Source organism: Rhinatrema bivittatum, chromosome 14 (assembly GCF_901001135.1).
Source record: "Rhinatrema bivittatum chromosome 14, aRhiBiv1.1, whole genome shotgun sequence".
NCBI lineage: Eukaryota > Metazoa > Chordata > Amphibia > Gymnophiona > Rhinatrematidae > Rhinatrema > Rhinatrema bivittatum.
Window position 1 is genome coordinate 46228929 of NC_042628.1, and position 15660 is coordinate 46244588.

Below are 15660 nucleotides of genomic sequence, written 5' to 3' on the forward strand. Positions count from 1 at the left end.
ACAAACAGAACAACCAGCCAGCCAAGGACGCCTTTGCTCGCCCTTGGAATTCAGGCCTACTACATGCGTATCCTCCAATACTGCTCATAACCAAAACTGTAGTGAAGCTACAACAGGACAAGGGGTCCATGATTCTCATAGCCCCATATTGGCCTCGACAAGTATGGTTCCCCACACTGTTAGACCTCTCAGTCAGAGATCCAATTCGCCTGGGAGTAGATCCCAATCTCATAACTCAGAATCAGGGTCAGTTGCGTCATCCCAATCTTCAATCCCTATCTCTAACAGCATGGATGTTGAAAACTTGATCTTACAACCACTCAATCTTTCAGCCAATTTATCTCAAGTATTTTGTTTGTTTTTTTTACGTCTTTTGAACGCTGTTTGACGTGTTATTGATGTCTATTTAATATTTATGTTCTAATGTTCAGAAACTGTTTAATGTAACGCCTTAACCGCGATTGTTTTGTTCAATGGAAACCAACCTGATTTGATATGTGTATCGAGAATGTCGGTATATAAAAATTCTAAATAAATAAATGAATAAATAAGTAAGTACTTATAGCTTCACGTAAACCTTCCACACGAAAGAACTATTCTTCAAAATGGAGAAGATTTACTTTGTGGTGCACGAAAAAGAACATTGACCAGTTCTCCTGCCCCACAAATACTCTACTAGACTATTTATATCATCTTTCAAACTCTGGCCTCCAGACTTCATCAGTAAGAGTACATCTCAGTGCAATCTCAGCTTACCATAACAGGGTAAAGGATGCACCAATCTCCACTCAACCTCTTGTAAGTAGGTTTATGAGGGGATTAACTCACCTTGACCCACCAATTAGGCCACCAGTCACAGAATGGGAACTGAATCTGGTTTTAACAAGACTCATGCGTTCTCCTTTTGAACCCATAGACTCCTGTGACTTAAAATTTCTCACATGGAAAACTGTCTTCTACATAGCCATTACATCAGCTAGAAGGGTTAGTGAGTTACAAGCACTCATAACATATCCACCCTAAACAAAATTCTTAAATGATAGGGTGGTCCTCCGTACACATCCAAAATTCCTTCCCAAAGTAGTTACGGAATTCCACTTGAATCAATCTATAGTTTTACCCACATTCTTCCCAAGGCCTCATTCTCACCACAGAGAAACAGCCTTACATACTTTGGACTGTAAGCGTGCATTATCTTTCTATCTAAACCGGACTGCAGTCCACAGGAAATCCAATCAACTCTTTGTCCCTTATGATCCAAACAAACCGGGTAAAGCAGTGGGTAAGCTTACTCTATTCAACTGGCTAGCAGATTGCATACAGTTTTGCTATGAAAAAGCAGGCCTTCCTCTTCAAGGGTGAGTAAGGGCAATGTCAACCTCAGTTGCACACTACCGTTCAGTGCCAATCATTGACATATGTAAAGCAGCAACATGGAGTTCTCTTCACACCTTTGCAGCTCATTACTGTTTGGACAAACAAGGACGACAATATTCAGCCTATGGACAATCTGTCTTAAGGAACTTGTTTCCAGTTTAAACCCAACTCCTTCTACATCCAATCTTCTGTGATCTTCAGCTGACTCATTTCAACAGCAATACTTCCCTGTTGCCTCAATACACAATGACTCAGCCTCTAGCTTGCTATTCACCCATATGTGAGGACTAGCATCCTACTTGTCCTGGGATAAAGCAAAATTGCTTACCTTGTAATAGGTGTTATCCCAGGACAGCAGGATGTTATCCTCACAGAACCCACCCGCCACCCCGCGGAGTTGGGCCTCATACCTTTTATTATTTTATTTTTTGCTAAAGCTTATTGCTACATACGAGACTGGAGAGTGACACCTGTGGCAGAGAATATCATAGCATGCTGGGCATGCTCAGTGGGCACCACAGTGCCAGTCAAAAGTTTCTAGAAACTTTGACAGTAAACTTTCCTGCCTAGGGCTCCGTTGCTGACTTCACCCATATGTGAGGACTACATCCTGCTGTCCTGGGATAATACCTATTACAAGGTAAGCAATTTTGCTTTGCTTTGATATGGTTATACTGAAGGGCTGCAGGCTTCACTGAGGTATATAAGGGGTGATGTCAGTGAATCAGAATTGTGTCTCTCTCCTTTCACTGGCAGGGGAGCTAACCCAGGTATGCTGGACTGGTCTGGAAAGACTCAAGGAAAGAAAATTAGCAGGTAAGAAACCTAATTTTTCCTTTTAACTCCTTCATTCTCGCTTATTCGTGCATAGTGTGACCCAGCTGAAAGTGATTTGCTCTCTGTTATGTAATGTGAGGGCAGTCTTGCAACAGCCTGCTCTTCACAGCTGCCCTATGTTACATCAGACAGTCTGCCTAGGATCTCTGGCAGCTCTTCCAATTTTAAAAATTGGCTGTGAAGAACATATATCTGGTTACTAGTATAACAGTTCCTTTTCTGAAAATCAATAAATACCTTACAGCATCCTCAATGTGCTGCAGAGCCAGGTAGCCTAGACCATCCTCAGCTGTCCTTGTTTCCTGAACAGATACTGTATAGTGCTCTCCCTGTACATATTGCTTACAATATTTGTATGAACATCAGTGTGACTGATGTAATAAAACCTGTGACAAAATCCACACTATTGTTTTTGCACCAATTTTTGGTAGTACACATGATAAAAACCAGCAGCTCAGCAGAATGTAATAAAATAAAGGTATGCAAATTAAACCCATGCTAAAAAATCCAAGCTAGGTAAATTGGCATAAGCCAAAACCCATGTTAAGGACCCAATTCAGAAAAACAGGTGCTAAAATTGGCACTAATGTTAAAAAAATAAATAAATAAATAAAATAAAATAAAATTTCCTTTATTGGCTGTTTAAAGTGACATGGGCCAAACTGATTATATCTCAAAGCTAATTTTAAAGTCAAGTCACTGTTCTACAATATTGTTTCAAGCATACTGGAAAATAAGCAAACAATTGTTTGCATCTTTTGAGTGCCCAGTTCTCATTTGTTAAAAAATGATGTACACAGTAATAGAAAACTGTTTTCTGTGGTCTTTGTTCTAAAGCATATGGGGATAGACTTAAAGATCTAAACATCTATACCCTAGAGTAGTGGTTTTCAACCTTTTTTCTGTCAGGACACATGAGACAGATGGTTCTCACATGCATGACACACTGACCCATGATCGTCACGGGGCTAGATGTAAAAGTACAGTTTGCATCCACAGGAACCACCCTGACCCACAATAATGGATGTAAAGGAGAATTATGACATTCCCCATACAACTCACCCTACAAAAAAGATGTTCAGATGTCATCTCAGTAACAGCAACTCAAACTCCTTCTACTTCCAGGCTCAATAGCCCTACTTATGAAAAGACAGCAGTTTACCACCAATGCATGTCCTCTTGAGAAAACACAACAAATAAGACTGATACAAACGCTTACATGCTAGTAAAATATCTCATCTCGGTAACAGACACAGAACTGACCTAACATACTCCCAGGATCTGTAGTAATGCACATAAACTAATCCGCACACAGTTACACCTGTATTATGGAATACACTCAAACAGGAGCAACCCTATCTATGAAAAGGCAACACTACAAATATTAAATCAGGCCCTAAAAACCAATACACCTCTTATTAGGAAAACAGAACTAGCAAGCAGCTATAGATCCCCACACAGAAATAATTGTAAAACTATACTAATAAGCAGAATAAATGTTTCAAAACAGCTATGAACAGAATAACATCCAACAGTTAAAAACTCATAAAAACTATTAAACATTCTCCAAACACCAATAAAATATTTCAAAAAAGCAGACATCACATAATATTAAATAATTAAAATGGCAGTCAATCAAGAAAAACAAACTTAAAAAGCCACCTTTACTTACCCCCTCCAGCAGCTCTCCTACTCCCCTTCCATGCAGGCCATGGTACACACCACAAGCAGCAGTAAGAAGCTAAGCTCTTTACTCATGGTCCTCTTCCTTAGTGCCCATGTCTCTCACACACACACACACACCATACCAGTCACGCCCCCATGACCAGTTTCTGTCTCTCATACACCAATCATCTCCCAAACAGTCTTTCACACACACACACACACACACACACACAACAGTCACCTTCCTGAACAGTTTCTCTCATGCCATACACACACAGGCTTCCCACTCCCGTGTTCTACTTACATATATGGGCTTCTCACTCTCATCATCACTTTCTCTGTCACACACACACACACACTTTTCTCACTTCCATGCTTGTTCTCTCCACATGCTCAGGCTTCTCATTCCCATAATCACTTTCTCTCTCTCACACACACACAAACACACACCAGTCACCTAATCTCTCTCATGCATGCATACACACACACAGGCTTCCCACTCCCATGTTCTCTTTCAGATATACAGGCTTCTCCCTCCCATGCTTTCTTTCGCTCACCCCCCCCCCCCCCCCCCCACAACACCAGGCTTCTTCCGCCCATGCTTTCTCACATACCCAGATTTCTCACTTCCATTCTCTCTCTCTCTCTCTCTCTCACACATCAGTCATCTCCCTGGGCAGTCACTTTCATTGTCTCTCACATATACACACACATCAGCTCTCTGACCAGTTTCTCTCAATTACACACAGGCTGGCTGGCTGCTTCTCTCTCTTTCTCTCACTTCCTCCCCCCTTTCTTGGCCTCCTCCAGCCCCCGCAGGCCAAGAAAGAAGAATCCCATCGGCCGCGGGAGGCTCATGCTGTGTCTCCTTTCCCGATTACCGGCTGCTTCGATTGCTCAGGGGCCGATGCTGCTGCCGCCGCTGCTATTTTTCCACGCGGCACAGCTCTTTCGCCTTCCCGCGCACCGCTTATCACTTCCTGTTCCAGGTCACCGGGGGGGGGGGGGGGGGGCGCGGGAAGAAGAAAAGGCCAGCCGCAGGTGCCACTGATTCTTCTACCACCACTTCCGTTCCCACTGGGCTTGAACGTACTGATAGCCTGGTGGCAACTGCAGCAGGGAAGGAAGAGCAGCGGGAGAGACCGGGAGCACGCGACACACCTGCCGGTGCTTGGCGGCACACTGGTTGAGAAGCGCTGCCCTAGAGGAAAGGTGAGATCTGATGGAAACCTTAGAGATATTTGAATGTCTCTATGAACGTAGGTGAGCCTTTGTCGATGGAAAAGAGGCTATAGAACGAGTTGATATGAGATGCAGGTGAAAGGGTTAGATTCAGGAATAATCTTAGGAAATATTACTTTACAGAGAAGGGTGGTGGATGCATGGAACAACCTCCTAGTGGAGGTGGTGGAGACAAAAACCAATATCTAACTTCAAGAAAGAATGGGATAAATACAGGGGATCTCTAAGGAAGTGATGGGAGTTATAATGCTAAATTGGAAGGATGGGCAGGCTGGATGGGCCATACAGTCTTTTTCTGCTGTCATGTTTCTGTGCTTAGACAAATGAGAATTGGGCAGGTATATACCCTCAATATGCAAGCAGAACTATTTATAGTTGGCATAGCTTATTCCTGGAGTTTTGTGCATCTCGGACTGGTACTCTAACTTTTACTCCTGTCCTGACCCATGTAAAAAAAACGAGCACCAACAGGCTGCTAGTGCAGATCTCTGCATTGCCCAGTGATAGCTGATGGCTTTTTTGCCCTTGGTTTTTTCAACCCTGAAACCTTTATTACAGTCATGAGTAAAGTCAGAGCCAAAATTCCCACACAAAAATTGAAGAAAAAATACACGGATGGCTCCAAAAGCCTTAACAATCGGGCAAGACCACCAAATGTGGATTGTATTCTCTAAGTACCTACATCCTCCTCCAGTTGAAACAATTTGTGTAATCTAACTGGTGTCAGACACAAGCAATGAGAGAATTTTATATTGCATCTCTAATAGTAGAGGCTTTTCATAGATCTCTTCCATAAATCCACCCCCCTTACTGCCCTGATATTTGAATTTGGAAGTCTTTTTTTTTTTTTTTTCCCAGTGAGTTGCATAGGGCTATTTGTATTGTTGATGTAACAGTCACTCGCTGAAATTGAGTATTGTATGGTGCTCTTCTGGATGGTTTAAAAAAAAATTTCCAGAATGTAATTTTCCCTTGAAGTAATGGTTTAAAAGAATGCTATTCATTAAGCGAAAAGCCTGGACCTAAGCAAAATAATCTTATTGAGGTGAAGTTTACTGCAGGATAGTGATTAGTGCAGGCTTGTATTTTCTTTTTGTTTAATCCGCTTTTTGTTTCTTTTTATGTTTAACGTCTTGTGGACGCTTTAAAAATGTTTTGTTATTAACAGTTTTTATTGATTGTGTCTGTACCGTTGTGAAATGCTGTGATCCTGTAGAATATAAACGTTATACGTTAAATTCATCATTTTGAAACTGTTGGCAATAGCCAATATTTTCCCTACTCAAGGCCCCTCAGAATGATGACCTGATAAGGGGTTTCTTACATAGTGTACAAGGAGGAGGAACAGTAGTCTGGGCCTTGTGCACTCTGTCTCTAATATGAAAAGTTAGAAAACGCTTGCTGGTGAAACTTTTGTCAACCACATTGCATCTAGTGCAAGGCTGGTATGAAGGATCATATTTTTTCAATTCAAAATTTTTTCAGTTGAGAATGACTAAAACTATTTAATTAGGGATTATCAAGTCCACCTTGATTGGAATAATACAGATTTACCTAGACTGGGTTGCAAGATAACTTTAATTTGGGCACAAAGACTAACACTCATTTTTGCATTTGCCATAATTGAGCTAATGTAATATTAATTGTTAGAGCTCGAAAAAGAGGGCATAGACTGGTCACCAAATTCATTTTACTTATTATTCTTCTATTCAGGAGATAGCAAATCAAGACCAAGATAATAGATTCACATTTTCATTGTTTTCCTGGCCCTGCTGTGGAAGGAGAGGGTAAGCAGCAGATTTGTGGATCCGAGGAAAGAGACGGGAGTAACTTAAGGAGGTGGGCAGAAAAGGGGAAGCGTTCAGGATGACCTTGGTACATTTTGCTAGTTCTGGAAGGTGGGCCAGCAGGATGTGTTCCCTCCCACAGCACCGTCTACAGTGTCTTGAGCTTGTGGCGCCTGCTCTGACAGCAGCTCCTTGCTGTTTGTGTCCAGGTGGCCGTGCCCAGGAAAGCAGTGAAGCAGGCGCGGATAGGCCTGAGGCTGAGGAGGCGAGGGAGGACAAGGAGGGCTTCCTAACGAAACTTAAGAAAATGTTTAGCTCCTGAAGCTCTCAGCCCAGGTAGGAAAGCAAATTTTATATTTATTTTCCATATTGGTTTTCATAAATTGTTCTTGGCTAAATTGGGACACTCTGCCACCCAAGCAAGGGGTTGCACCGCGATTGAAAGGAAAATAGATTATTTAAAGATCCCTTTGCCTCAGGCCTCCCCAGCCTTTAAAGCTTGTTTACTCTCTGCATAGAAACAGAGGCTGCAGGGCCGGCCTGGTGGCTCAGTAGCATTTTTGTTGATATTTGTTAGGCTAAACTACCTAGAACTTTCGTTAGCTATATTTTTACCTTGGCTGTATCATTGCGAGTTTCATATTTTGAGCAAGGAAGACGCTTATATTTTGTCCATGGCTCAGTAGCAATTGCCATGTGAAGGATCTGGGTTTGATACCCAGGTCAGCTTAGACTGTGCATGTTGCAGAGGCAGCATTCATAGCCTCTGTGTGGGGAGTCTGTCACCTTGCAACCGCAATACCTAGTGCCTGTGATTGCAGGGTTCTGGAAGGAACCCTGGTGTATGGTCTCCAGCAGAGGTTTGTTGCTGCAATGACTGAGCTGCTTAGTGAACTTGGTAGGTGATACAAAATGAGGTGTAAAAAAAAAATCTAAGGGTAGTTACAAGTGAAGGTTCATGGCACTGGATCCCAGTCCTAGTCCTGAGCTGAGCTGGAAGTCCAAAGAAGGAGAAGAAAACTGGCAGGCTAGAAAAAAAAGAGGTTATGGTAGCACAAAATGTATTGACAAGGAAGCCACTGAAGTGAAGTAAAGTCGTGAGAAAAGTCTTCCCTTGTTGGCAGTGTCCTAGAGCTTGGCCTCATGTTATGACCAGATTTCTTTATTCTAGCCAGCTTCAAACATCTCCTTGTTACTGACTGCATGATCTTGGGGGAAAAATTCTCCTAATACCATTCATGAAGTCTGTGAGACGCAAACAGCAGAAAAACATTTGAGGTGTGTGTGCAGTCAAAACTAAAGCAGTCTCCATTAAAATGTTGGTTTTTTTTTAATAATCCTCTTGAATATTTATGGTAATACAGAAAGTTTGTTTTCATCAGAGTATGAATAACATGTTTGCTCCTGATTAGGAGCACACAGAACATACAAACCTTCCTTCATCTTGACACATCTAAGAATAGTCTTACCGATGAGCTGATCACCCCCAGGCACAGTATATGAGCCCTGCTTCTGAAGCTCTCAGATAACACTAGGGGGCACTTCATGAAGTTAGCATGTAGCACATTTAAAATTAATCGGAGAAAGTTCTTTTTTTACTCAACGCACAGTTAAACTCTGGAATTTGTTGCCAGGGGATGTAGTTAGTGCAGTTAGTGTAGCTGGGTTTAAAAAAGGTTTGGATAAGTTCTTGGAGGAGAAGTCCATTACCTGCTATTAATCAAGTTGACTTAGAAAATAGCCACTGCAATTACTAGCAACAATAACATGGAATAGGCTTAGTTTTTGGGTACTTGCCAGGTACTTGTAGCCTGGATTGGCCACTGTTGGAAACAGGATGCTGGGCTTGATGGACCCTTGGTCTGACCTAGTATGGCATGTTTTTATGTTCTTAAAGTCCGGATCCAGGAGAATGGGAATTGTCAAACAAAGCATTTCAGCTCATAATGGACTGCTGGGGCCTTACAAGCTGCTTGTAGAGATCAGTTTGACATCCCCTACAAGTCTGGGACTCCCCAGCCAGTTAGATTTTCAGGATATCCACTGTTCATATACATATACTGGGGCTCCAATGTGTACAAATTTTATCTCTTGTGTATTCATTTTGCATATCCTGAAAATCCAATATTGGGTGGGGGCCCAAGCACAGGTTTGGGAAGTCCTATTTAAATGGTTTCATTGTTAGCATCAAACCACTAAACTATCAAAGTAGATATGAAGAAATGGTGTTATATCAAGTTGTCCAACAATTTCAATGTTGAGATGTAGTTTTGATTGATTTCTCAATAGCGTGCCAAACCACAATATTTTTTAAAGTCCAAATTAACGGTCCCCTGACAGGAACTGTGTTTCAAACAAAACTGCATTGGGAGGGACCTGAGGTCTGCATAACATACAGAGAGAGGTTAATGAGAAGATAAGCATTAATGGCTTGAAAAGGTACATATAGTATCAATCAAAGTATCCTATGTAAACCAGCTTACCAGGAGCTTAAAATCTTACAAAAACTCGTAGAGTGGCACATCACCACTAACCTCCAGGACACACAGTTAAATAGCCCAAAACAAACCGTGCCAAATGGAAGGTCATGTGATCGAGTACAGTCAATCAAAACTAAGAAGTTACATGAACCGATTCATTCAGGGGTAAAAGAATGGTTAAAGTACAATGACACACGTAGACAATAGGGATGTGCAGAAGGAAAAAATTAGTTTCATTTTGTATTTTTCTTTCGTAGGGACCCAAATTCATTTCATAGGGGAAAAAAACAATTCGTTTATTAAGAACATAAGAAATTGCCATGCTGAGTCAGACCAAGGGTCCATCAAGCCCAGCATCCTGTTTCCAACAGAGGCCAAACCAGGCCACAAGAACCTGGCAATTACCCAAACACTAAGAAGATCCCATGCTACTGTTGCAATTAATAGCAGTGGTTATTCCCTAAGTAAACTTTATTAATAGCTGTTAATGGACTTCTCCTCCAAGAACTTATCCAAACCTTTTTTGAACCCAGCTACACTAACTGCACTAACCACATCCTCTGGCAACAAATTCCAGAGCTTTATTGTGCGTTGAGTGAAAAAGAATTTTCTCCGATTAGTCTTAAATGTGCTACTTGCTAACTTCATGGAATGCCCCCTAGTCCTTCTATTATTCAAAAGTGTAAATAATCGAGTCACATCTACTCGTTCAAGACCTCTCATGATCTTAAAGACCTCTATCATATCCCCCCTCAGCCGTCTCTTCTCCAAGCTGAACAGCCCTAACCTCTTCAGCCTTTCCTCATAGGGGAGCTGTTCCATCCCCCTTTATCATTTTGGTTGCCCTTCTCTGTACCTTCTCCATCACAACTATATCTTTTTTGAGATGCGGCGACCAGAATTATACACAGTATTCAAGGTGCGGTCTCACCATGGAGCGATATAGAGGCATTATGACATTTTCCTTTCTATTAACCGTTCCCTTCCTAATAATTCCTAACATCCTGTTTGCTTTTTTGACTGCTGCAGCACACTGAGCCGACTATTTTAAAGTATTATCCATTATGATGCCTAGATCTTTTTCCTGGTTGGTAGCTGCTAATATTTATTTATTTAACTTTATATACCGGCTTTCAAATTAATTTCAAGGCGGTTTACATTAAATTGAATTGCAGTAGCAACACTCAAAATACATATATAGTAAATATATCCTTACACATCTTACATCACCAATAAATTAAATTAAAAAACTAAAACCGTTTTAAGTACAATAATAATAATAAGTAAAACCCAACCTAACATCGTGTAACTGTAGCAAGGGTTATTTTTCCTTATATGCAACACCTTGCACTTGTCCACATTAAATTTTATCTGCCATTTGTATGCCCAATCTTCCAGTCTTGCAAGTCCTCCTGTAATGTATCACAGTCTGCTTGTGATTTAACTACTCTGAATAATTTTGTATCATCTGCAAATTTGATTATCTCACTCGTCGTATTTCTTTCCAGATCATTTATAAATATATTGAAAAGTAAGGGTCCCAATACAGATCCCTGAGGCACTCCACTGCCCACTCCCTTCCACTGAGAAAATTGTCCATTTAATCCTACTCTCTGTTTCCTGTCTTTTAGCCAGTTTGCAATTCACCTATCCCAAGACTTTTTACTTTTCCTAGAAGCCTCTCATGAGGAATTTTGTCAAATGCCTTCTGAAAATTCAAATACACTACATCTACCGGTTCACCTTTATCCACATGTTTATTAATCCCTTCAAAAAAATGAAGCAGATTTGTTAGGCAAGACTTCCCTTGGGTAAATCCATGTTGACTGTGTCCCATTAAATCATGTCTTTCTATATGCTCTACGATTTTGATCTTGAGAATAGTTTCCACTATTTTTCCTGGCACTGAAGTCAGGCTCACTGGTCTGTAGTTACCCGGATCGCCCCTGGAGCCTTTTTAAATATTGGGGTTACATTGGCCACCCTCCAGTCTTCAGGTACAATAGATGTTTTTAATGATAGGTTACAAATTTTAACTAATAGATCAGAAATTTCATTTTTTAGTTCCTTCAGTACCATAGGATGCATACCATCCGGTCCAGGTGATTTGCTACTCTTTCGTTTGTCAATCTGGCCTACTACATCTTCCAGGTTCACAGTGATTTCATTCAGTTCGTCTGACTCATCACCCCTGAAAACCGTCTCTAGAACTGGTATCTCCCCAACATCCTCATTAGTAAACATGGAGGCAAAGAATTCATTTAGTCTTTCTGCAATGGCCTTATCTTCCCTAAGAGTCCCTATAACCCCTCAGTCATCTATTGGTGCAACCGACTCCCTCACAGGTTTCTTGCTTTGGATATGTTTTTTAAAGTTTTTATTATGAGTTTTTACCTCTATGGCCAACTTCATTTCAAATGCTCTCTTCGCCTGTCTTATCAATGTTTTACACTTAACTTGACAATGCTTATGTTTTATCTTATTTTCTTCAGATGGATCCTTCTTCCAATTTTTGAAGGATGATTTTTTGGCTAAAATAGCCTTTTTCACCTCACCTTTTAACCATGATGGTAATCGGTTTGCCTTTCTTCCACCTTTCTTAATGCGTGGAATACATATGGACTGCGCCTCTAGGATTGTATTTTTAAACCATGTCCAAGCCTTTTGAACACTTTTAACCTTTGCAGCTGCACCTTTCAGTTTCTTTTCTGACTATTTTCCTCATTTTATCGGTTTCCCTTTTGAAAATTTAGTGTTAGAGCTGCAGATTTACTTATTGTCCCCCTTCCAGTTATTAGTTTAAATTTGATCATGTTATGTTCACTGTTGCCAAGTGGCCCCACCACCGTTATCTCTCTCACCAAATCCTGCGTTCCACTAATTAAATCTGAAATAGCTCCCTCCCTTGTTGGTTCCTGAACCAATTGCTTTATGAAGCAATCATTTATTACATCCAGGAACCGGCGGCCCGCAGGTCGGAAAGACGGATGCTCAATTATGTCGGCGTCTGTTTTCCGAGCCGTCAGGGTTTGAGAACAGACGCCAGAAAAATTGAGCATCGGCTGTCAAACCCTCTGACAGCCATTGCTCCTGTCAAAAAGGAGGCGCTAGTGTCTCTAGCGCCTCTTTTTACCATGGGCCCTAATTTGCATCTTCTTCCCCCCTGAATTGCACACACAGGAGAGTGGCCTGAGCGGGCGCTCTCCCGCGACTTTTACTGAATCGGCCTGATAGAGATGAAGGCAGGGACATTAAATAATGTAAACCACCCCCTTGGTGGAGCAATCCGAAGAAAAGCGTAGTATGAATGATTTGCCCAAAATGGGATATAGGTACTAGAGTAGCAACATCGGGGCATTGCATACATTTTTTAAAATCTGCATTGTTTGCTAAGGTTTCCATTGTACAGCAATTCAAGAGTGAATGCAGTGTTCAAAGGTTGGAAAATGGAAGACTCTGGATAATGTAGGAAAATAAAAATACTGGTGCTAGTTTACTGAAGGTAGTACCACTATATCCTTATTAGGTAACAGTACACTTGGAATATATTACCAGAGCCAGCAGTAATATTTTAAGTTACTAAGTCCTTACTGTGTTCTAATAAGACAGATTTCATAGTACGGGGTTTCTGAGTTCCACATTGTGTGTAGAAATGTCCTAAAGTTGGCAGAATGCAGCAATTTAGCTGACTCAAATCAGCTACATTGAAATGTTACATGTAGAATTTTTAGAAATCGTGCTAGTGCCAGGAGGAATTAATGGGGTTTTTTTAAACTTTTCTCAGTAGTTTTTAGTTTTCTTTGGCTTGTAGCACACCCAGCTACCCTCTGCAGACTCTGTAGGTTAACAGATGTTAGTTTTTCTTTGCCTCTAAGTTACGTATGTTTCCATTATGATTCTCTGATTAAGAATGGTGTGTTGTACATGAAACACTGTGCCTTAGGTTTTCCCTGCATCCCTAATGTGAGTTGAGTGCGGATCATTTGCCTCTTGCTGTATAGTGCAAATACTAAGTTAATGCTATTTCTTCTTTAACCACAGGTAAACGATCTGCTGGAAACTAGGCAATGCGCGGCTCCCTGTGCAGGGTGGAGGGCTGGATCTAACTGCACAGCTCTTCAGAGGTGGAAAGACACAAGACTTTTTTTTTTTTTTATAAGCACCATGCAGTGTCCGTGGAATGCCAGAAATAACCAAATTGCTGTGTGTCTGTTTCTTGGCAAGAAATAGCAAGCATTACCTGAGGAAGACTGGCCCTTGCCCTCTCATGGGTTATACCCACTTGGCACCTCAGTACTTTTGAGGGGGGAGGGAGGATGTTTTGACAGTTTGAATTATAAATGGACAGCAAATGAATCAAACTTTAAAGGAAAAATCATATTTTTCTTCCAGCTAACATTAAAGACCTCTGCTGCTACACGCTTGTGTCTGCCCTCTGCTGAAATCATCCATGCTTAGCTGTGCCCTGCAGCCCATACCTTTGCATATAATATATATGACCATGTACTAGCAAGGAACGCTCTGTACTAAAACCTTACAGATTCTTGCTTAGCTAGTTTCCATCAGTGGCTCCTGCTTTAGGTATGCTTCATTAAGGACTTTCCCATAGGCACAGAATGGGATGAAGCCTTTGAGTCTGACCCTTATTGAGCAGCTTCGGCACAACTGTGATTGGGAACAATGGTAGTTTAGGACATCCCTGGACCTGACCTGACCTGCCTCTGAAATTCTTGCACTAAAGGTACTGGTTAAGAGATTCCTTCCTTATTGAGAAGCAGGCCTGGTCCTCCTCTCCTATGTGATGAAAGGTGACAGATTCTTGGTGTAATTCTTTATAGGAGAGTAACAGAATATGCAGTAAAATTGCTGCCACCATTTACCTTGGTAATAAAAGGCGTCCTTAATCTTACAGGGTTTGGATTATTTGTTGCTCTAATACAGTGCAACCTTTATAAAGGCTAAGTGTGCAACTGAAAATTTTTTTTTCATTTGTGCATGCACTAAATTTTTAGTGCACACTAAATGGTTTTATATGCACATTTGTGTGCACAAAAACCCCCAAAATGAAACCCATGCCAGCACATCCCTAAAAGACTAGCATGAGCCAAGATCTGTGTAGTAGTAGTGCTTGTGTAGATTTCACATTTACAACTGCAGACTCTTAAGATCTGAGGCCCGCAGGTTTCACTGTAGAACTCTGTGTTTTTGGTAGTGGTACTTTATTAAAAAAAAAAAAAGAACATTCATGCAGTGATATAGTTTTACAAGATATGCTGCCCAATTGAAACCTTAAGGCTTGATACTAAGACTAATTCTTTTCAATATTTTTATTAGTGACATTGCTAAGGAATCAGAGGGAAAATATGCTTATTTCCAGATCCAACTCTGTTACAGAGTTTTGTAACACTGGAACGGATAGTCAACGGTTTGGAAATTGAACTTCTAAAAAGTATAAAATCATGTAATTTGAGACATTTTCATTAGCTGTGTATGAATTAGGACAAACACTGGGAAAACTAACAGTATATTTGGTTGTATAAGCAGAGATATCAACCACAGGAAAAGAAGGCAATATTGCCCTTATTAAGTTGCTAGTGAAACTGCCTCTTGTATGTTGTTCAGTTTTGGAGGCTCTTTCTTTAGAAAAACATTGAGAAGATGAGCCATTAAGAGAGAAGGGCTACTAAAATTATAGAGAGCTTGCAACATGCTCAAGACACAATATACTCACTGGAGGAAAGAGGAAATAGGATATTCAAATATGTGACAGGCTTCAGAAACATGTAAGAAAATTAAATTTTGTTAAGCAATGCAGGGATAGGTTTAGTGGCAAGGGCCATGCATATCCATGTGGAATGTCCTGGGTTCAATTTCTGGCTCTTCCGCCCTATGGGTCGTTTGTTACTGTGGATGCTACAGAGGCATCATTGGTGGAAAGGGAGGGTCATTCATGAGTGACATCTACGTGGCCACATTAGCTCCCATGATACAGGGTTCCTGGCCTCAGGGCTGTTGTTGAAATAACCAGTGGGGGATGGAGGGTCAATTAAAACAAGGGAGAAAACTATCTGGGTAGCGGTGAATGAATGCTCATGGTGCAAGGATCTCCGCACTGGTTCTGATTGAGCTGGAAGAGCAAGGAGGTGTTACTGGGCCAAAAAAAGAGAAAACAAGGGGTTATATCATCAAGTTGGAAGGGAGTAAGATATAGAGGAAATATACCTCTTTACTGAGAGATACGTGGAAGAGCCCACTGGCAGAGAGAGAGAGGT

At 41.1% G+C, this 15660-nt stretch overlaps 1 protein-coding gene across 4 annotated transcripts in view; it reads left to right on the forward strand.

Moving 5' to 3' along the window:
• DNAJA3 (DnaJ heat shock protein family (Hsp40) member A3) overlaps positions 1–14625 on the forward strand; it is a 111202-nt gene extending 96577 nt beyond the window's left edge. The window contains exons 11-13 of one of the 4 annotated variants that reach the window (XM_029576538.1): positions 2134–2193; positions 7118–7244; positions 13430–14625. In XM_029576538.1, the coding sequence (XP_029432398.1) occupies positions 2134–2193; positions 7118–7230 (173 nt within the window). In that variant the 3' untranslated portion in view covers positions 7231–7244; positions 13430–14625. The remainder of the gene's footprint in view (positions 1–2133; positions 2194–7117; positions 7245–13429) is intronic. The other 3 variants (XM_029576540.1, XM_029576539.1, XM_029576541.1) reach the window with 3 other exon arrangements.
• Positions 14626–15660: the final 1035 nt, after the last annotated feature.